The sequence below is a fragment of the Peromyscus californicus genome, unplaced genomic scaffold (assembly GCF_007827085.1).
Source record: "Peromyscus californicus insignis strain IS unplaced genomic scaffold, ASM782708v3 Scaffold_4__1_contigs__length_199733344, whole genome shotgun sequence".
Lineage (NCBI taxonomy): Eukaryota > Metazoa > Chordata > Mammalia > Rodentia > Cricetidae > Peromyscus > Peromyscus californicus.
The window spans coordinates 66,285,980-66,307,851 of record NW_026294562.1 but is presented as its reverse complement, the minus strand read 5'-3'; the positions used below and the strand labels follow the sequence as shown (position 1 = coordinate 66,307,851).

Here is a 21,872-nt window from a genome sequence, read left to right as displayed (position 1 = left end):
CGATGTTTTACAGTATGACAGGATTGTGTCATGGCAAAGCCCTTGCAGGGAGGGCCTGCAAGTGCCCTTAGAGAAACTCTGTGGCTGATGAAAAGCACAGGCAAGGGGCCAGTTCTTAGGGAAAGCTCTAGGTTTTTGGTGGGTGAGAATGGGTAGAACATTGGGATTTTGCGAGTATGACTGACTAACAATTGAAGGAAGTGTCTTCACAAATGTCCGTTTCTAACAGTTCAACCTACATCAGCCAGAGGCAAAAGCATCTGCCCTTGATGGTGGCTAACCCAAGTGTGCCATATCTATGTGATGGGATGGTTTTCAGCCTTAAAGATTAGAGCCAGACATGGCAACATGGATGAGTCTAGAAGATACCCTGCTCAGTGAAAAAGCCAGACACTAAAGGGCAGGTACTTACTATAAGAGTGCTCTTACATGAGGCCCCCAGTGCATGCAAAGGTAGAGAGTCAGGATGGTGGTCCCCAGGGCCAGGGCCAGGGGCTGCCTGTTGTCAATGAGATCTGGCATCTCCTGGAAATGATGAACAAGTTTGGGACATGGACAGAGGTGATGACCATATGTGTTGAGTTTGTGTAATACTTGTGAATTAGTGTACAAAATGGTTAACATGATGTATGCATGTGCATATCTTCATTTTGTCACAATACAAACTTGTATTTCCTATTTTGCAATGGAGGATGTGTCTAGGAAGTTGTATCTAATGGACTTGATACTTAGCACCAGTCAATAGTATGGAAGTCTCTTGGACAAGGTATATGGCTGAACCCCAACTTTAGCACTATGGATACTCTGTGGGGTTATAGTTCCCTCCTCCGACAGAGTACAGTGGGGATCTGTGGGGAGAAGGGATTTCCTGCAGGGCACTGGGCATCTGTGAGGGCAATGGTCCTCTGGGGGACATTGGAGGTCTGTGAGGGCAGGTATCTCCTAGAGGCACTGGATCTCTGTGAGGTCAGGGGTCCCTACAGGGCATTGAGGGCAGAACCCTCACTAGCTATTTCTCTAAGGTATCCTGGCCTTGGGTTCATTGTGGGAAGACAATGGGAGTGGAAACAGCTCCACTTTGTAAAGATTCCCAAATGAGCAAAAGTGACAGCCTGGTGAATATCATGTGAACTCTGTCGCCCTCTCCCAAAGTAAGTTGGAGAGCGTGTTCTGCTCTCTTGGTGCTGACTCATTCTGTGCCTTTGTGTCCTGCTGCAGCTGGTGTTCCAGGTCCCCCTGAACATTTGTGTCTTTGTGGGGAAATCCAGTGTAGTAGTTTAAAGGAGCAATCAGATGCAAAGCCTTTTTACCACCCAAGTCCGGATTCTTCTAATTCAAGTTATCTTTGAAACTAATACTGCAAGTCTGTGAGGTTTGCCATTGGTCAACCTTGTCCGAAGAATTGATTTCTACTGTAATGGAGATGAAAATATGGCTAAGTTTTGCAATAATGCTTCAGAGTTGTACATTTTTTTGTTAGTTTTTGAAATATACTGTTGGGCTTTCCTTCATGATAGTGAAGATAGGTTAGTGTGAGGGAGAGATAATTATATTATCCAATTATCTGAACCAAGATGGGGTGTAGCTTACAGATAATTCTGTAATAATCCCTGTTTCCAAGAAAAAATATTTGCATAACACTTAAGTCATTATGTCATTTGCTGATAAATCAGTTACAGCTTGGTCTGTTTTTATTCCTACGTAGATTCTGCATATGGATGGGGATTTTACGTATACCTTTCCCACATAAATAGTAAATATCTCAAATCAAATAACTTAAGACAGTGATTTTTCTATATAAAATTAACTTTCTCATCTAAAGCACTAAAGTCCCTCCTCCTCTGATCTGCATCCAGTATATGGCAGTGTAAATGTTGGAACCCTCGAGTTCATATGTGGAAGGTGAACCTCTAAGGTGACAGAATTGAGGTGGGGCCTTTGGAGGCGATAGGTTACAACTGCTGCTCTCAGGATTAGGGTTAGTGCACAGATGAATGAGTCTGTAAAGAGAATCTCCTTTTCACATGTGAGGGCACACTGAGAAGAGAGCAAGAATGGGAAGATGAGCCCTCACTAGACCCCAAGTTTGTGGGTACCTCGAATGACTCCGTCCAGAACTGGGAGAAGGATCTCTGTAGATTATGACCATCATTCCCTGGGATGTTTTTAAGGACACCCACAGCCTGTCCTACTGGAGTTGGTCAGCTATGTGCTCTGACTTGTGCCTAGCAGTCTGCCAAAGCCTGAGGAAGGACTGGCATTGACTTTTCTATGTCACTTGGATTCCTATAGCAGCTGGGAGACAGAAGGGACAGTACAGGACAGAGGAGCAGAAGGGATTCAGGAAGCTATGTTGTCTGTCATCCAGTAACAGACCTACCGGCAGAACTGCCTATGAGGTCTTCTTTGGGAACACATGTGCAGGGCAGGTGTGTGGTCCAAAGCTGTTCCTTCCCTGGGTGCCAAGGCCCCTGTCAGGAGAAGCATCCATGGTTGTGAGACTCTTATAATTCAGAAGAGGCGAGGTACCATGTTGCGGATTCCATTTGTGCTGTCATAAGTAAGGGGGAGCTGGCTGTAAAGCAGTGCTTCCTTCCTTTAGGTCAAGTGTCCGGATCTCTTGGACCTGGGTCCTGGCTCATACCTTGCTAGGTGAGTCGTGAAGCTGGTTCACTCAGGGGAAAATCAGTGCCTGTGTGATAGTGCCCATCCCCTAGGTAGAATATACTCATCCTTGTAGCAACAGCAGGCCACAGATTCTGGGCATGGTTGAGATTGTAGACCTTTAAACATGGCCACCATGAATTGTCCTGTGAGTGGCATGAAAAGACAGGGTAAAAGTACAGTATGTGTAGGTGGGCCTATGCATGGCAGATCACCCCTCAAGAATAGATACTGTGTTGATAAGTTGACTTCCAAGTCCAGAGGACTGTTTTCTCTAACAGGCATTTGAAGGTCTGTACTTCTTAGAGATCCATAGTGGGCAAACAGAGCAAGAAAGGGACTGAGGAGAAGACTCATCCAATGTGCTTGCCCTGCATTATGATCACTGACTTTGAACCCATGTAAAATTGCCAGGTAGGTTGGTGTATATGTGTAACAGCAATGCTGGGGAGGTGGGATAGGTGCACTCCTGTGGCTTGCTGGCCAGCCAACCTAGCTTGGGGAATTCCAGGCCAGCAATGACCTTGTTTGAAAAAACAAGATGGATGACTCCTGAGGTCGGACACCTGAGGTTGAGCTATGGCTTCCTTGTGCACATAAACACACACACACACACACACACACACACACACACACACACACACACACACACGCCCCACCTCCATGCCTTCCAAGATGTGATGGATGTAGCCCTCAAACAGAGAGCCCTAATAAACCTCCCCTAAGTTGCTTCCACTAAATATGTTGTCACAGCCATGAGAAAAGTAACTAATACAACATTTAACTTCCATTAGGTCAATTTTAATGTAAATCTCCAGTCTATAGCAGCACCCTTCCATAAGTAACATTTCATCATTTGAAATACTTACAGTGAGATGGGACCTTCTGGGTGGTTGGTTATTATCTTCCTTTTGGAAACTCACCCAGCTTACTGTTCATCTGGGGGAGTCCCTAACACTGTGGGCACCTCAGCAAAAATGAAATAAGCCACCATGGATACACAGTCCTTTGAGAGTTGGAAACACCCAAATTGAGTACCAGTTGTTGAATGTTGTCATTAGAAATACAGAAGGGCTTCCCCAAGTGGGGACTGGCTGATGGTATTCTGGAGAAGAGAAGTGAGTGTCTGTTAAGTAAGTGCTCAGATCTGAGGATATGCATACTTCAGGTGTGAGCATCAGGAAGGGAACACCATTGTGTGGCTGCAGAATGGAGGAGCCCTCTGAGCTGTGAGTAGTGTTAGCTGGTGAGGTTAGGGGTGACTTGTCTGGGAGCTCAGCTGGGCTGTGTCTGTATTGTATTCTGCCATTCAAGGCTGTTAGATACCAAGAGACAGACTTCAGATTTAGCGTGACTTTTCTGCACCTGTTGGCATTACTCTATTGGTAAGATGGCTGCCCTAGCTTTTGTCCAGAAATGGAGAGTGTGTGTGTGTGTGATATGTCATGACAATCCTGAATGTGCCCAGCATCCTGAAGAGCCAGTTGCTTGACCTCAGTCAGTCTCTCCAGAGCAAGTTGTGAGCTTGCTTGGCTGTGTCTTCTCTGTGGTGTCTCTGTCTTGTTGCTTGTTCCTGACCTGTCACCTTACAGTGAGTGCTTACATGTGTCCATTTGGCTGCTCTTGAAGCTGCTCTACCTCAGTTTACCCTTCTCATGGCCCAAACTGACCTTTGATGAGTCCATATGTAATATACCACTTTCTGATGATTGGGTAGCCCATGAGGAGGCTTCTGGTTGCCTTCTCATTCTTGCCTCTTTAGTCAATACAGTGTCCCTGTAACAAGAGTAAATCTACTATATATGCTCAAGGTGACCGAGAGGCCACTCTGTGCTCAAAATCTTCTGAGGCCTGGCTAGTGTTGTTTCTGTCCATGTCCAGAGGTCCACTGTTTCTCTAGGTAAATCGATTTTTCTACATAGCTGAGGTCTGTTTGAAAGATATCTTCCTTTTTTTCCAGGCTCCAAATAGGACAGATTATGTGTTTGCCACGTGTGGAGAGAATAGGACCCCGTTCAGAGATTGTTGTAGCTGATGTGTGGTTCCAGAACACTTACTTCTTGTTGTTTTAGGAAATATCTAACCTCTTTGTGATCTTGACTGAGGGGATCCCAATAAGAGGACACTCTCTTGATGGCTGTGGGCGGGTTTGTGGCAGGCCACACTGGGTGCCCTGTCTGTTTCAGGAACATGTAAGATGCATATATATGGTCATGCATCTATTGTCCACATTCTGGCTCCATACTCTGTGGTGATGGAAACTCAGCCTTTTCTTTTTGTCCTGTGACACATACCTCCTTTCTCTGACAGCACTTTCCCCAACTACATTCTGTTTTATATATGAAACCTGAAAATACTTTGTAAATTTTAAAATATGAAGCACATATGGGAAAATGCTAATGTTTTTTATGCTTCTTTCTGTATATAGATCAGTTTGCATGGTGGCATCTCACACTTTGGTGAGGGTTGACACTCTGTGCACAAGTGTCTCAGCAGTGAGAAGGATCATGATAATTCTTTCTGTCCACCAAGGATTGTCTGGAGTACCCCATCAGAGGCCTATTGACTGACAGGTCACTTCAGGAACCCAGGAACTTATGCTATGATGTCATTTTTCTGTAAACCCTGAACTGTAATAAATTATATTTAACGGTTGTAATTAAGACTTGAGACTGTGAAACTCTCTGAGAGAGGAAGGACCTGTCTCTTTCTCTAGAGAAGAAATTAATTGTTAGAGTGTATGGTCTTTGAAGAATTTACTGTAAGATAAAAGACTGGGGTTTTATTCTTGCATTTATTAGTGTTTAATCAAACAGAAAGTGCACTTTCAGTGTGGAAATCTTGGCTTCAGCAGCAGGATTAGACTGAATTATTGTTTAAAGAGCAAAAGGTATGGAATTATATGTTCAAGTTATCAAGCCATTGATAGGCTCTGGGTATAATGTAACTAATTTAGAACATAAAATCCCTTGCTGTGTGACTGGAGCCTTGGGTTAATCACTTGGCAGTGAGTGCGTTTCCGAAGCAAGGTGGCCTTAGGGCAGGGTGGTGGCTGTCCCTCAAAGAGTGAACTGGGTCTGTCGAGGCCTAGTGTGGTCATAATCGTTGAAGATGTCTAGAAATCAGGCTCTTCCATTTAGGATCCCAAGTCATAAATTATTGCAGGTTCTAATCCCAGAATCCTCTGCTACAGAACCACTGAGAACTTAGTTATTAAGGGCAAAGAGGACTTAATTCTCCTGTTTCTACTGGCTCATGTACTAGGGATACAAGTGGCAGCCAGTGGCTCCGCATCAGGTTCACAGATCTTTCTACCAGGAATGGAGGAAACTCGAGACAGTTTAGCGACTTCATTGAGGGTTGGCCTGGAATTCACTCATCAGCAGTGGGAGAGAGACACGGAAGGGAGAGGCCTCACAGGCAACCATTTGTGAGAACTGGGTTCTGTAGATAAGAGAAGCGTGCCATTGGGCTCTAGGACCTGAGTGGTAGTTGGCTTTGGTGGCTTGGGAGAGAGAGGAGCTGGCTAGTGGTTTGGGCTGCAAAGACACAGGCAGGCACTGGGTGCCGAAATGAGGTCCTTGGATTCTGTACCCACAGAACCATGTACCCTGGATTTTCCTGGGTTGTGGGAGAGGTCCTTGCCTAGAGCTCTAGGGAAGGCATGGTCAAGTACAAGCGTCAGTCACCTAAAGACAATGGGAGAGGGTGTCCCTTGAGGTGTGACTCCTGACAGCAGATCGGAGTTTGGTCAGCCTTGCACGGCCTTCAAGTACTTACCGGTTTTATAGAACACACCCTAGGGATGCTGGGCATCTTGCAGAAGCTGCAGAAGAGAGAGGAAGAGGAAGGTTGCCATGTGTCTTCTAGCATCCCCTATGTCAGACAGTAGAAGATGTCTGCAGGGCTCCCCAAAGCTATGCTCCTATCCCCAGCAGGCATCTGCTGCCTTGGCATATTGCTGGGGATTGACCAGTGAAGTCTGTGGTGGGTATCTGCTGTGGAAGCACAGACTAACCAGTGTCACTGTTCCCAGGAGCCCATGTCAACAGCAGAGATGTGCATTCTAGTGGGTCCCCAGTTCTAGCTGACTCCATGGTGAGTCATATGACCTGGAGTCCCATGTTCCTCATAGAACCCCATCTGCCCTGGTGGAAGCAGGTAGGCATGCCATATGTGACTGCATCCACAAGGTCTCTCCTGGACATGGTTGATTTTAACCAGCCTTGCCATCCACCCGAGGGTAGAGAAGAATGTGTTCCCTGTGCCACAACTCAATCAGGATTTCCCAGTGATGAGGCAGAGACTCCTTCTCTCCCCATGTGGTATAAGACTCCCCAGCTTTGGCACCCTCCTAATTGGGAAAGGTCCTATCTCCTTCAGACCTCACTCGGCTCCCCACCCCTACCCCCCATTTCTGAAGCAGTCATTAACTTGCTGGCTGGCAAAGCTCTGCAGGATGGGAACTTTGTGCTGTGACACATTGAAGCTGAAGTTTCCCGAGTCATGGCAACTGTAAGAGCTGACACTTCATGTTGAGCACCAGCCTGCCACCCTTTTTCCTCCTGACAGCCTGTCACGCGGAGCTCTGTCGTTAGTGGGACCTGAAGTGTTAGAAGTTTTCCAGCCCATGAGGAATGTGCTGTTGGCAGCATGAGATGTGTGGCCACTTGGGGGTGACCCTGGGTGCATACCATCCCAGCAGACCAAGCAGCCAGGGAGCCTCCTGTCCTTCCCACGAGAGGCTTCGTGGGATCTTGGGGGCTAGCACAGCAAGCGCTAGGAGGGACAATTTAAAATGAAAGAAACCTAGGTATTTTCTCATTTTTTTTTCACAGCAAACTATAAATGAGTCATTCTTGATCAGAACGGAAATTCAGTGTGTTAAAACAAGACGCAGGAATGCTTTGGGATTTGGGTGTCTTGGGCTTTGCGTCAGCTATTCCTGAGTTCTTTTGCAGATATCCAGGTGTGTCCCGGCCAGGTTTCTGAGGAGACAAGGCTTCTCAGGTCTCCCAGGGTTTGGATGCCCTCTCCTGTGGAGTCTGATTCTATCCTAAGTTGTCAGGGTGCGGCAGAGTTCTTCCTTCTGATGGTTTCCTTTTACTCCAGGAAAAGCAACATTTTAAAACACTTTTAAAACTTTACAGTCTTGCTGGCTGGAGACAATCATGAGAGGGGGAGTTGAGCAGGCCTTGCTGAGCAGAACTCCAGATGGCATCTTGGGACCAGGAGTGTCTGAGCCCTGGGGTGCTGGATGCTGGGTTTAGGGTGGAGTGTCTGTGGCAGGACTCCTTACCATGCACAGGCTGTTTAGACTTGGGCACCCTTCAGATACCCACCAGTATTTTGGAGGTAGTGGAGATGTCCATCTCCCCATGCCCAGGTGTCTCTCGGGACCTGCGAGGTGAGGAAAAATGAAGAGACGGGGTACTCTGCTGCACCTAGTGTACCTGTGAGCGTGGAGTATAGGAAAGACGGACCAGCAGGAGTTTCAAAAGCCAAAAATGATGGTTGGCTCTCAGTCATCCTTCCATGTCTGCTGTGGGGAAGCCCACACAGCTCCCAGGTTCAAACCAGAGATTTCAGGGTCCTGGTCTTCCTTTAGAGGAACTCAGTCCCACAGCCTTGCTGGCCAGTGGCTCCAGAGCCCAGGATCCCGGAAGGATCTGGCTGATTGACATAGGCTAGGCTGCTCTCCCTACAGGACAGCTGGGGCTGCTGTGGAAGGCCCCTGGTTGCATGTGCTTCCCTGCCCCAGCCTGAGGCCCCCGTCACACTGGGGAAGGAGGGTGCTGTCTGCCTGTCATTCAGCAGCCTATGGATAGTGTTCTCCTCTGCATTTGAGTTTCTTGCGGAGGTCTGGGTTTCATTGGTCTTTATAATCCAGCTTCTCCTTTGCATACGTTCATTGAGCAGTCATCTGGCAGAGTGGCACATGTTTTGTTTAATGATAGTGACTGTTTCACCGTGGATTTCAGTAAATTGCACAGGGCCCGAGAACAGAACTTTCCCCATCTTTTTTTGAAAGTGGTGGTCTGAGCAGAGAGAGTTGACTTAAAGCATCCAGGATTTGGGTCTGAGACTGCCCACAGTAAGTCCACTAAAAAATGTGATTTTTTTTCATCTATGTGTATGGCACATGCCTTGGGAGGCTGAGGCAGGTGGATCTCTAAGTTCAAGGCCAGCCTGGTATACATGGTGAGTTCCAAGACAGTCATGGCTACAGAGAGACCCTATCTTAAAAAAAAAAAAATTGAATTTTTCACTTTCTTTGTATTTTAGTATAGAAATGCCTCTTCTACATGAGTAACTAGGTAGAGAGTAGAGAGCACTTAGCCCATGATTATGACTCTGCAGCCCCACTGTAACACTGAGTTCATGGGACCGCTCAGCACAGAAGCTCCCTGTCCTGCAGGAGTGTGAGCAGGTGCAGAGCCTCTTGGGCAGCCACAGAAGGAACCAGGCAATGGGTACTGGAGTGCTTCCAGCAAGCCGCCCTGCTGTGCTGGGATCTGCTCCCCCATACCAGTTTCCAGGAAGAAGTAGAGGAGGTTTAGCTGAGCAGCTCCAGTGGGTAAATAGTAGCAGTTGTCATCCGGAAAGCATTCTCAAAAGTGCTTGAAGTTCTGGGGGAATTCTGGAACAGTCTACCAACTCTGTTCACATACACACCCTTGCTGCATTTAGCTTGATCTACTGCACACACACACACACACACACACACACACACACACACACACACACAGGAGAGGAGGGAGGGGGGTTTGGTTTTCTCTCTGCTGCCTGATCTTGCTGGATGCCACTGTGAGAGGAAGTAGCAGGGCTCTTCACCGATTTGCTCATATTCACTTTCATGGAGGCACCTGTGTGACATTTGGGGCAGGACACTGGACTTCTAAGTGTGATTTCTAAATGCAAACGGTACCAGTTTGAATCTAGAGACCTTGGTGTGCAGACCAGGGAACAAATCTCTCAGCTGTCCTGTGTTGTGCAAGCTCTTTAGTGTCTGTGCTGTGACTCGCTGCAGGCAGCCTGTAGTTTAGGTGATGGGGTCCCTTAGCGAACATAGGCCGGGCTGCTTCTGGGATATACTCCACGAGTTTAGTCCGCCCCAATCCCCAGCTTCCAAGTCTCTGGATGTTGGAATGTTCTTCCCTTGCAGAGTGTCAGTTACCAGAAGGGGTTGTTGTGATACACCTTATAGTCCCACACCCTGAACCCCCACAAGCTTGAGACTGGAGCAGGATACAGCCAGGGGATAACTAGGAATATGGCCCGTCTCCTCCTCTGAAAACTGATGTAGTAGTTCATTTTGTCAACTTTCCACAACCTACAGTCACCTGGGGAGAAAGTCACAATGAGGGATTGTCTAGATAAGACTGGCCTGGAGGTATGTCTGTGGAGGATTGTATTGTTAATGGATGTGGGAAGACTTAACCCACTGTGGTATGCACCATCCCCTCGTTTGGGGCCCTGGACTTTATGAGAATGAAAGAGTGAGCTGAACAGCAGGCATACACGCTTTCCTCCTCTTTCTGCTCTTGATTGAATATGAGTAACTGCCTTAGTTCTTGCCTTGATTTCCATGACATGATGGGCTTTAACCTGGATTGTAATCCAAATAAACCCCATCCCCCCCAAAATTGTTTTTTGTCAGGGAAATGAAAGTAGGATGGTGTACTGGCTAGTTTTATGTCAACCCGACACAAGCTAGACTCATCAGAGAGGAGGGAGGGAGCCTCAATTAAGAAAATGTCTCCATAAGATTAGGCTGTAGGCAAGCCTGTAGGGCATTTTCTTAATTAGTGATTGATGGGAGAGGGCCCAGCTCATTGTGGGTGGTGCCACCCCTGCACTGGTGGTCCTGGGTTCTATGAGAAAGCAGGCTGAGCAAGGCTGTAAACAGCACCCTTCCATGGCCTCTGCATCAGCTCCTGCCTTCAGGTTCCTACCCTGCATGAGTTCCTACCCTCACTGCTTTTCATGGCGAACTGTTATATGGAACTGTGAGCAAAATAAACCCTTTCCTCCCCAAGTTGCTTTGGTCATGGTGTTTTATCACAGCAATAGTGACCCTCACTGAGACGGATGGCCACTGTTGTCATCCCAGGGCAGAACTCACCTCTGGTTATGCATGTGTCACTGGCTGAACAGAAGCTTGGTCACAGACCTGAAGACTCATCACTTCCCTTCAGTGGCCTGAAGGTCAGGCTGTAGTTAGTGGCTTTGGGATAATGTCCGAATGATACTTCAGTCTGTTCTGTTGGATATTAGTCTCTCCAAGCCCCACTGTCGTTCAGAGCCACAGAGCCACAGATGGATTGTCTTTTGTTCAGTGGGACAATTCACAACTCGGCCTGGGAGGCTCCTGGTCTGGTGGGCATCAGCCCTGACTTTACTTCTGTCCCCTTGTGGTGTTCCTTCCGGGCTTTCACAGTTGGTCAGCCAATCCCATTCTTTCCCAGCCTCCCAGAGCAGGTTTTAGGATTAGGTGACTTGAGTACGTGGTTCGCTCTCTTCTGGGGTTTCCCCATACCTGTTGCTGAGGTGGATGTGGGAGCTGGGGACCAATGCTGCTCCTGGTGCTTTCTTCTTAGCACGTGGCTGGCTGGGAGGTCTCCCAGGGCCTCTGTGTTCCCCACTGACTTTGGCAGGCCCTGAGGTCCGATCCTGTACCTGTTTTTCCTCTTGCTCTAGCAGGGCGCCTGTTTCCTATACCGCCGGCTGCTGGCAGGCCTGGGGCCTGCCCTGAGAATCACATGGGCACACTTACAGGGTAGGATGCAAGGCAGCATCGAAGACCGTTCTGGAAGGCCTGGTGAAGTCAAGTAGAGAAGGAAGGGAGCTGCTGCCTGTAAGGTCTCTGGCTTTCAGTACCTTGGTGGGAACTGGCCTCTGGCGCCAGCTGCTTAATTCAGAACATTGTTATTTAAACGCCCTTCATGTTAAAGGGAGATGAAAAGAAATTCACTTCATTTTTCAGAGGTCTCCAAACAGCCGTGGAGAATCGATTCTTTTTCTGCCACCAATTAATGTCAGCCCCTCTTGTGGCTTTTGGTGGATGCCACAGTGATGATGCAGGGAATGTAGGTACAGGAGCCACACTCTGGGTTCTGCGGCCAAGTGGAGAGCTATATATAATAAGCCCAGCTGGGTCCTGGACTGGCCACAGGGATCTCCCATGTAGGTGACCCAACCAAGCTACTGTGCCTAGGAGTGCCATCCTCAGAGAACTGCGGGATAGAGTATGTACACATTTCCTGTGGCCACTGCTCCCGGCAAACACTCAAAGATGTGAGCTGCTGAGGGCTGAGGAAATGGATCAGTGGTTGAAAGCACTTGCTGCTTTTCCAGAGGACTCAAGTTCTGATTCTAACATCAACATTGGTGGCTCACAAGCACCCATTGCTCCAGTTTGGGGGGATTTGACGCTCTTTTTTGGCCTCCACGGGCACTGTACTCATGTGCATATACTTAGGCATAAACACGCATTAAAAAAAAAAAATGGGCTGTTGGAGCCACCATGGCTCCTTGGGCCTAAGTCTAAAGAGTGTATAGCTCTAGGTGTCTCCAGTCTTACATTCAGAAATTCGGACCCTGTATATTTAGATTTGACTGGGATATTGATTATACCAGGTGTATTCCCATGTGTCCAGATAGAAGCCTTCAAGGAGGCAAGCCTGAGTTCTTGTGTCCAGGATAGCTTGTTTCCTCAGCCATCAACTTGAGCGTGGAGTCAGTGCCCTGAGAGTTTGGAATTTACCCTGCAGTATTGGGCTGCTCCCAAAGTGGGTGTTAAAGAAGTAGGGTGTGGACAGAGGGACCTCTGTAAACTGTGACAAGTGGCCTGAGGCTGAGATCTCCCAGCAGGCTCATACCCTGAGGCCCTGGAGGAGAGTTCTTTCAAATTCTTGGCCCTGTATTTAGGAAGTGGGGTGCTGTGCAGGGAAGCTTTGGGGCATGATGCTAAGGCCTGAGTCTTATTTGGGAACACCTTGTATTATTTTGGAAGTGCTGGCTCATGCCAGGCTGAAGAAGAGAGGAAAAGGAAGTAATGGAAAGTACTAGAAGCATGTGGATGGCACAGAAGATCCCAGGCAGCATGGGGCACCACAGAGACCTGGTGATGGATGGACAGGCAGGAGAGGATGCAAAGGGATACTGCATGTGGGGATAACCTGCAGTGTGGTATGTGGGCCTTGGAGGGGTCAGCATACCTCTTCTGTTGGGGGTCAGAAGACAAGTGTGGTGGGCTTTGGAGGTCACCCTGTTTCTGTCACAACCTGTCAGCAGAAGAAAAGCGGCCGTAGACTGTAGGTGAACAAAGGAGGGTGTGACCATGTTCTGACAATGCCTCTCAAGTGCGCGCATGCACACACACACACACATACATATACACACACACACACACACACACACACACACACACACACACACACACGCACAGGGCAGCGGGTGTCAGCCAGATGTGGATGCTGGACTTGTTCTGCGTGTTCTATATGATCCCAGGTGAGGGCTGTCACTCACTGCAAGAGGTGCCCAGATGAAATGGGGCTAAGGAGCTAGAAATACCAGGATCCAGAGGTTGGGAAGTTCAGGTGCATGAGGGTGTGACCTGGGGGGGGGGGCATTCTAGGAGATGGATGGGTCATAATACATTCTGTAATAACCCACACAAAGGAGGTCCTTCTGGGAGGGTGATGACTGGGCATGGTGATTGGAAGTAGTTCTAGGCCGGAGAAGCAGAGGCAGAAAGCCGTCTCGCTCTAAGCCTGGGGCCAGGGCACCAGGTTTGTCAGTAGTGTGTGTGGGGGTGGGGTGGGGGGATAGGAGGGTTTCTGGGAATCATTGGTGGATAGGAAGGGAATGAGAGTCCTCTCTTTCTAGGAGTCAGACAAGGAATTTGGAAGGAAGAGGAGCTTGAAGGAAGTACAGACATCCCGTCTGTGCATCTTTGCTGTTAGCTCTTTGGCATCGGCAGTTTCCATTGAAGTCAAGTGTACCAGCTCTGCACAGCATCGGTTATTCATTGCCCATCCACCGGCTGATGGCGCCTGTGTCCCTGCTGGGCCAAATCCCATCCTATCATGTTCTGTAATGCATTTCATACATGTTCCCCTGTCTTTTAAAAAAAATCTGTCAGAAAGACAAAACTAGACTCGGCACAGGCTAGACAAGTGGTCTGCCCTCTCATGCTATACCCCAGCCCCATGCGTCACTTTTAAATGTTCCATATTCAAAATATGGAACAGTTTTTTTCTGGCAATCCTCTTATTCAAAGCCTGCTGAGTTTCAGGTAGTTTTAAAAAAATATCTTACACTAGTTCAGCCTCCTCCAAGTCTGCTTTAGTTAAGGACAGCAGGGAAAAATGGAGGCATTGTAATTTTAGAGGACAAAAGAAGTGGACACTGGTTGGTGACCCAGGCTATTGTGGAAAGTGGCTGTATTGTAAAAGTAGCTTATGATTAAATCCCAACAGGAGGGGACGCTTTGGAATATATCCTGTGTGTTAAGTAACCAATGCTTCCATTGTGCTTTATAAATGACCAACCACTTCCAAACACACTTTCTTACTCGACTTAAAAATTGCTTCTCTCTAGGAGCTTGGCAGAATGGCTGAGACCTGCAAAATGAAATACACAATGTTGGACAGCCCTTTGGGGAAGATCGAGCTGTCTGGCTGTGAGCAAGGCCTGCATGGGATACGATTCCTCCGCGAAAAGACCCCAAGCACTGAGTAAGTGTGAGCAGTAAGCATGGGCATCGCATGAGTGGTGTGTGCCGAGGGCAGGAGTCAACAGGAGCCGTGGCTCTTTTCCACTGGTCATGGGGGAATGCAGAGCCCGGTGCAACCAACCACAGACGTTAGCATCTCTGGAAACAGTCTTTGAGTTGTGGTGTCTTTGGCAACTCATATATTACCCAGTAATCTGGAATAGCTCATAAGCCCTGGGGACGTGACTTTGATGGGAGCTTCCAGACATTTGATTAATGCGTTCTTTTGCACAGGGTTTGAATTCTGTGAGTATTGAGTAGTGTGTGTGTGTGTGTGTGCGTGCGCGCGCGCGTATGTGTCCCCATGTCCCTGTGAGTACACATGTCTTTGTGTGCATATGGAAGCCAAAGGGTAGCCTTGGGTGCTTTATACCTTGTTTTTTTGAGACAGTCTCTCAGTGGCCTGGAGCTCTGGGGATTTGCCTGTCTTTACTTTCCCAGCACAGGGATTACAGGCGAGTGCCACTTTTCACATGGATTCTTGAGATCTTCATGATTACAAAACAAGCATTTACTGACTGAGCCTTCTTCTCCACCCACACTGAGCATTTTGATTCTTGAACACATGAGATACGGGGATGGACAGCTCTCTCCATCATGTGACTTACCTCAGAGGTTTTAAATCAAGCCTGGCAGGGTCTATCAGCTGCTTCTTCCACTGCTAGTCTACATTGTTTCCTCTGTCGGGCCACTCTGCTGCTTCCTGGAGGTGGCACCAGGCCAGGAGCTGTCACTGCTAAGTTGTGGAAAGAGTCTTTCTACCGGGTAACTTCAGATCACAAGGTCCTCGAAGGACATGTATTCCTCTTTGCATGGTCCTTGCCATAGTTTTCTAATTGTAAAAACAAAACAGAAACCAATTGGAAGCACCCCTGAACACGTCTTAATTCTAAAATGTAGCACCGAACTTCCTAACTTCTTCTGTTTGCTAGCTATGAGTGGTAGCATTAAAATGGCAATTCTTGTTATTTCCCCGAGAGAAGTAGGGAAAAAAAAGAAAAGAAAAAAAAAAAAGAGAAGAAAAAGCACAAACTCCTGTGCTGGGTGTTTGTCTTAACTGGCTAATAAACACAATGCCAAGAACATTAGATAAAGAAAATACATAAGAAACATAAAAATTGATTTTAATGGACCCCTGTCAGAGACAGCCATAATGAGCATTGTTTGGTAATAAATTCCAGCATGGCCCTCCCCAGCCAGCTCCTCCTGTAGAGCCGTGCGCTGCAATCAATATCGTCTTTAAGACTTCAAGACTGAAAAATAAGCAAACCTTTGAACTGCGGGAACAGGCTCCTCTCAGTTTCTGTGAGAACCATCTGGCTGTGGTGCTCAGAAAATCGCAGACACCAAATAATTTGTAGGGAAAATGTCACTTTGTCTCTTAGCATGTTCAGTAGCTCAATAAATCATAGAAATTACGTGTTGGCTTCTTTTGCTTTTGGAGAAACAGTAAAGCACTCCTTACTGTAAATTTGGGGAAGAAAATATAAAAAGCAGGCATTATGAGATATATTTAGAGGCTGGAGATCCGTCTGTGGTTAAGATCCTGTGCTGCTCTTGCACAGGACTCAAGTTCGGGTCCCCTGTGTCAGGTGGCTTACAGCTGTCTGTAATTCCAGCTCCAGGGGATCCAGTGCCTCTGACTTCGAAGGGCATCTGTGCTCATGTAGACAGCCCCAGCACAAATACACATAATTAATTGTTTTGAATCTTGAAAATGGTGTATTTGTTTAAGTATGTCTTATGGATTGTGTGAGCTTAACAAAGAGGCTGAGTGAAGTTAGAATTGGATTTGACTGTGAAAACAACCACCCCATAGTGGAGCTAGAGCTGACTCCCTCAGGGACAGACACTTGTGTGTGTGTGTGTGTGTGTGTGTGTGTGTGTGTGTGTGTGTGTGTGTGTGTGTGTGTGTGTTGATAGTGGAGGCCAAACTGCCCATGTTGGGGTTCTGGTGTTCCATCTCCTCCTAACCATTCTCTTGGTTCCCCACTGAGGCCCTGTACTGAGGCTGCAGGCTTGTCCACCACCCACGGGGAGAAGAAGTGGGAGGATTGTGCCTCCCTTCCAGAGGAGTGACTGGTGCCTCCTCTTCTCTGTTGATTCAGGAATTGGAGAGGGTATCTGTGGGATAACCCTGATGCTAGGGATCCTGGGAATAGCAATGGGAAGTTGGATTTTGATGGTGTAGTAGTTAACCTTGATTGTCAATGTGGTGGGATTTAGAATCTCCATGGAAACAAATCTCTGGGTTTGTCTAGACTGGGTTAATTAAGAAGGTCCACCCTGAATGTAGGTGGCATGATTCCATGGGCTGGGGTCATGGAATGAATAAGGAGAAAGTGAGCTGAGCATCAGTGTTTGTCCCTGCTTCCTGACTGAGGATGCTATGTAACCAGCTGCCTCATACCCCTGCCACCACACTTTCTCTGCCTTGATGGGTCAAAACAAACCTAATATTCCTAAAGCTGTTTTTATCTGGTATTTTGGCAAATAACCAAACCAGTGACTGGTACATGTGTATAGCTAATATGATGAGACATTTCAAACCTCTCGGCCATTTCTACTTTGCCAGTTTAAAAAGCTAAAAAATTTCAGACGCAAAGTTCAGTAAGTTTTGACAAAAACATACTGACATATAGAGATCATCCCAAACAATATCTAGAACTTTCTGGAAAGTTCATTGTGGATTCACGTTCAAGTCTTGCGAAGACCCTTGTCTTCATTTCTCTTGAGTAAATGCCGAGGTACGGAGTTGCTGGATTCCACGGCATACAAACATTTTAAGTCTGTAAGAGTTTGCTCACCACTTGGTTCTGTGATTTTAAAGTTTTGGTTCTTCAGGTGAGTTGAAGTATCATCTCTTTGTGGTTTGAATTTTTAAAATTTGTACTTTACCACCTTTGGCATATTTTAACTGAGATTCTCTTTTCCTCCTTTTCTTTCTTTTTTCTTTGTGTTACTGCTTTGTGGGTTTGAGTACAAGTCCTTCGCCAAGCATGGGAACTTTTCCTTTGCTTTTTCCTTTGAGGCAGTGTCTTGCTCTCTAGCTCAGACTGTTTTGAACTCAGAGCCACTCTTCTGCATCTGCCTTCTGAGTGCTGATATCACAGGGATGTACCACCATGCCTGCCTTAAACTGTGCCTTCCTCCCTGTGGGAGTTTGGATGTAATTGGCCCCCATAAGTTCACAGGGAGTGGCACTATTAGGAGGTGTGGCCTTGTTGGAGTAGGTGTGGCTTTGTTGGAGTAAGTGTGTCACTGTGGAGGTGGGCTTGGAGGTCTCCTATGCTCAAGCTCAGTGTGACACTTAGTTCACTTCCTGTTAATGTTGCACCGTGTCTGCCTACATGTCACCATGTCCCACCATGATGATAATGGACTGAACCTCTGAACTGTAAGCCACCCAATTAAATGTTTTCCTTTATAAGAGTTGTCATGGTCATGGTGTCTCTTCATAGCCATAGAAGCCCTTAATAAGATACTTCCCTAAGTTGCCTATATTTTGATTTTCTAAATTTCTTTAGATGAGAAGTTTGTAATTTTGAGAAAGTCAGCTGATCAGTTTTTCCCTTTACATTTAGTTTTTTTGTTTTTGTTTTTGTCTTTAATAAATATGTAGCTGGTTATGGTAGTACAGACCTTTAATCCCAACACTCAGGAGGCAGAGGAAGGTGGATCTGTGTGAGTTCAAGGACAGCCAGATCTACACAGTAAGACCCTGCCTCAGAAAACAACAACAAAACAACAAAAGCAAAAGCCCCCAAACACCCCACAAAACACACTGTACCCACCATCAAACTCTGCAGTATTTGCTGTAATTTCACTAGAATCTTCTGCTGTGCTGTCTCTCAGAAGGATCCTCCTTCTTGCCCTTGGATATGTGTTTTGTTTAAGTGCCCATGATGGATGTACAGTTGATTTTCTCCAACACTTACTTACTTTTATATAGTTGTCTAATTCCAGCCTTTGTTGGGGGAAAGCACAGCTTCCCGCTCTGTTCACCTTGGGCATTGCCTTTCTAGGGCTGTTCCCGGGTCCACCGGCCTTTGTTCTTGGCCAGCCCCAGACTGACTTGGTGACTGAGTTTGTGCCCAGCCTGAGACAGTCAGGCCATGTCTCTAGCTGCTGTCTTTGGCCTTTGGGTGCCCCGACTTCTGTTTTGTTGTTGTTGAGAAAGGATCTCGTGTAGCCTTGATTGTCATGGGACTCAGGGATGATCTTGAACTTCTGATCGTCCTTTATCCACCTCTAAATTCTGTGACTAGAGCAGAGTGCCGCCACCCCACTTTGTTTATGAGGAGCTGGGTGTCCAGCCTGGGGTGTTGTGCTTGCTCAACACACACTCCACCAACTGAACTCTGTTTCTAATGGGTTTCTAGATCTTTATTTTATTCTTTAAAATTATATTTTTATTTATTAAAAATACATATACATACACACACAGTATATTTTTATCCTATCCTGTCCCCGCTCCAAGGCCTCCATTCACCTCCCAGCTAGCCCCAAGTCTGATCATTTTGCACATTACCTTGCCATTTTGAAGTATCTGTTTTTGCACAGCTTTTTGTTGGCATCTGATTGAGAGGTGTCTGTTTCCATTCCTGGCTGCCTAACAGCTTCTTGGTATTGACTCTGTCGATTTGTGGTGTGATTTATCTCTGCATCTATTTGGGTTCTCTTTCATTTTTCTCAGCAGGGTTTTGTAGTTTCCAGCATGGAGACCTCACATGTCTTTGATAGAATTGATTTTTAGGTACTTTGTTCTTGATAGTATTCTAAATCAGCTTAAAACTTTTGTTAACTTTTAAATTATTGCTGCTGGTTGTAGCCATTGATTTTGTGTGTGTGTGTGTGTGTGTGTGTGTGTGTGCGCGTGCGTGCGCGCGCACACGCGCGCATGTTGATCTTATGTTGTACAAACTTCTGTGAATTCGTGCACAGGAACCTCCCCAACCCTTCCCTATGATTTTACTTCTACTGTTTGTTATGCATGGTCAGCTAGAATCCAGAGTCCAGAAAGGTTCACTGGAAAGTTCCAGAAAGAAACCATCATGACTTATAATTTCATGCCATTCTATCTAGTATGATGACCTCTTGACCCATCAGCTTGGGACGTGTCCCCTCCTGCCCAGTGTATCCACTCTGTATGTGCTGCCCACCTTCTAGTCACTTAGTGACTGTATCAGTTATTAGATTAACCTGCTATTATTACCATGCTGTGCTCAAGCAGCCTTTTTACTTTATAGTGACCCAAGGCACAAGAATCTGGAGATCCAGGTGTGTCCAAGACAAACTGTGAAGTGCTTCCTTTAAGAATTCTTTCTCTCCATCATCACAAGAGCAGAGAGACCACAGTGACATGGCTCACAGCACAGTTGGTTGATGGAATCATCTGATTTTGTACCCTCTACCTCTTACTATGTTGGGTTTATAAATTAGTATAGGTACATAGGAGCAGTCTTATTTTGTTTGATTCTACCCATCATTCCAGGTAGCCTGCGTTTGGTGATACATCCTTATGAATAAGGAGGTGGGGGGCTGCCTGTTGGCCATCCCTCTCTATGAGTTCTGTGTCCATGCATTCAGTTGACTGTGGATCAGAAGTTTATGGTGATATTTTATTGGTACTAAAATGTTATTTGTATGTTAATAAATAAAGTTGCCCAGAGTCAGAGCTATTAGCAAGCCATAGGAAAGCAGGGCAGTGGTGGCGTATGCTTGTAATCCCAGCACTTGGTAGGCAGAGCTAGGTAAGTCTCTGTGTGTTCAGGGATACAGCCAGTATTGGATACACATGCCTTTAATCTCAATACCAATCATAGAAAACCTGGAGGCCTATATAGACAGGCCATGACGAGGCGGTCATATGGTTGGGTTTACAACCAATGAGAAGGCAGAACAGAAACTCTATATAAAGACTTTAACACAGAAAGTAGCTCTGGTTCGGAGAGGTAGGACCACCGCAGGAGGAAGGGTAAGGTTTTAGCTCTTAGCTCTGACCTCTTGGCTTTCTTCTTTGCATTGGTTCTGTGTTTCTTATTTAAAAAGATGGTTGGTTACATCTACAGAAGTTCTTGGAAAACTTTAATGTTATGAACCCGTTACAAATTACTTTTCTGTCATTATTCTTTATGCAGAACATTTAAACAGCTGTTCACATAGCATTTATTAGGTAATATAGGTAGTCTCTGGATGTGCAGCATGTGGGTGGATGTGAATAGGCTCTGTTCTGATACTGCCATTTTCTGTGAAGGATTCTAGCATCTCTGGGTATTGGTGTGCCTGCGGTTCTGGAGCTAGCTCCCTCCAGGGAATAGGGTATGACAATTATGCTTGCTCTGGGTGTTATTTGGGGTTCTTTAGGATTTCTGTATGAATTCACTCTCTGCATAGAGACAGTATGCTTCTCCCTGTGTGGTATTCATGCCTTGTGTTTCTGCTGTCAACTGTTCACCAGTAAGACATGCATTAAGTACCTCACTATCCTAGTAGACTGCATTCTCTTGTCCCTAGTAACAGGGCACCTCAGTGTTTCTTTCTATGCCAGCCTTTAGACTGGCGTTGTTTCTCAGACTGCAACCTGTGGGAGTCCTCCAGTGGTTTTTCTCTGGGTACTTACATAGCCATGGCATTTTTCTCTTTCGTGGTCTATCTATGTGGTGGGCTGAGTTGATTTTAGAATGCTAAGTCAATCTTGAAATGCTGGCCTGCATCAACGTATTCGCTTAAGTATACCGACATCTCAGGGGTTTTAGAATTGGGGTGCTTCTGACAACTTTCCTAAGCATGGAAGTGCACCTCCATTTTGTGAAAAAAGCAAGGTCTGGGATGGTCTTGGGTCTTCCTTGAATGCCAGCTGGTGTGCTGTTTCATGCTTGGAGTTTGCTTTACAATGACAGCTGTGTGCAGCCCTCACTCACCACCAGGGTCCTTCCGCGGCCTCCTTTCCTGCTGACTAGCAGCAGAAGGGTCTTGAGTAGGGCCCTTACTGTCACCCTCCCATGTGACTTAGGGGTCTCCACAGGCATTTCTTACTTTCTCCAAGGGCTGTAGCGTTGGTGGGTGGCTCACAGGCTGACTATTGATACCTGTCTGCAGAGGGATTCCTCTTATTTCTGTGCAAGCCTAAACTCACCATACAACCAGGCCTTGTAATCTGTTCAAGGCTCCACACTGTGATGTGATTTTTGGTTTGTTCTGGCTCGTACCGATCACCTTCATTTTTCCTTTTGTTAACATTTGGATGAAGCTCATTGGTTTAGGAGTGGCTTTTTGTATCAGCTTTATTTGATGACCTCCTTGCCCATATCTCCCAGTGGTCAGTCACTGTCCCTTATAGCATAGCTTGGTCTTTGCAAGAGCCTGACTGATGCCCTCCAAGCTGTCTTTCTGTGGCTGTGGAGCCCGGACCTCCTCAGTGTGCCCT

At 46.6% G+C, this 21,872-nt stretch overlaps 1 protein-coding gene across 1 annotated transcript in view; it reads left to right on the top strand.

Moving 5' to 3' along the window:
- Window positions 1-21,872, top strand: part of Mgmt (O-6-methylguanine-DNA methyltransferase) — a 249,046-nt gene that overhangs the window by 43,203 nt on the left and 183,971 nt on the right. Inside the window, exon 2 of the mRNA XM_052762319.1 lies at window positions 14,269-14,405. Coding sequence (XP_052618279.1) covers window positions 14,269-14,405 — 137 coding nt within the window. The remainder of the gene's footprint in view (window positions 1-14,268; window positions 14,406-21,872) is intronic.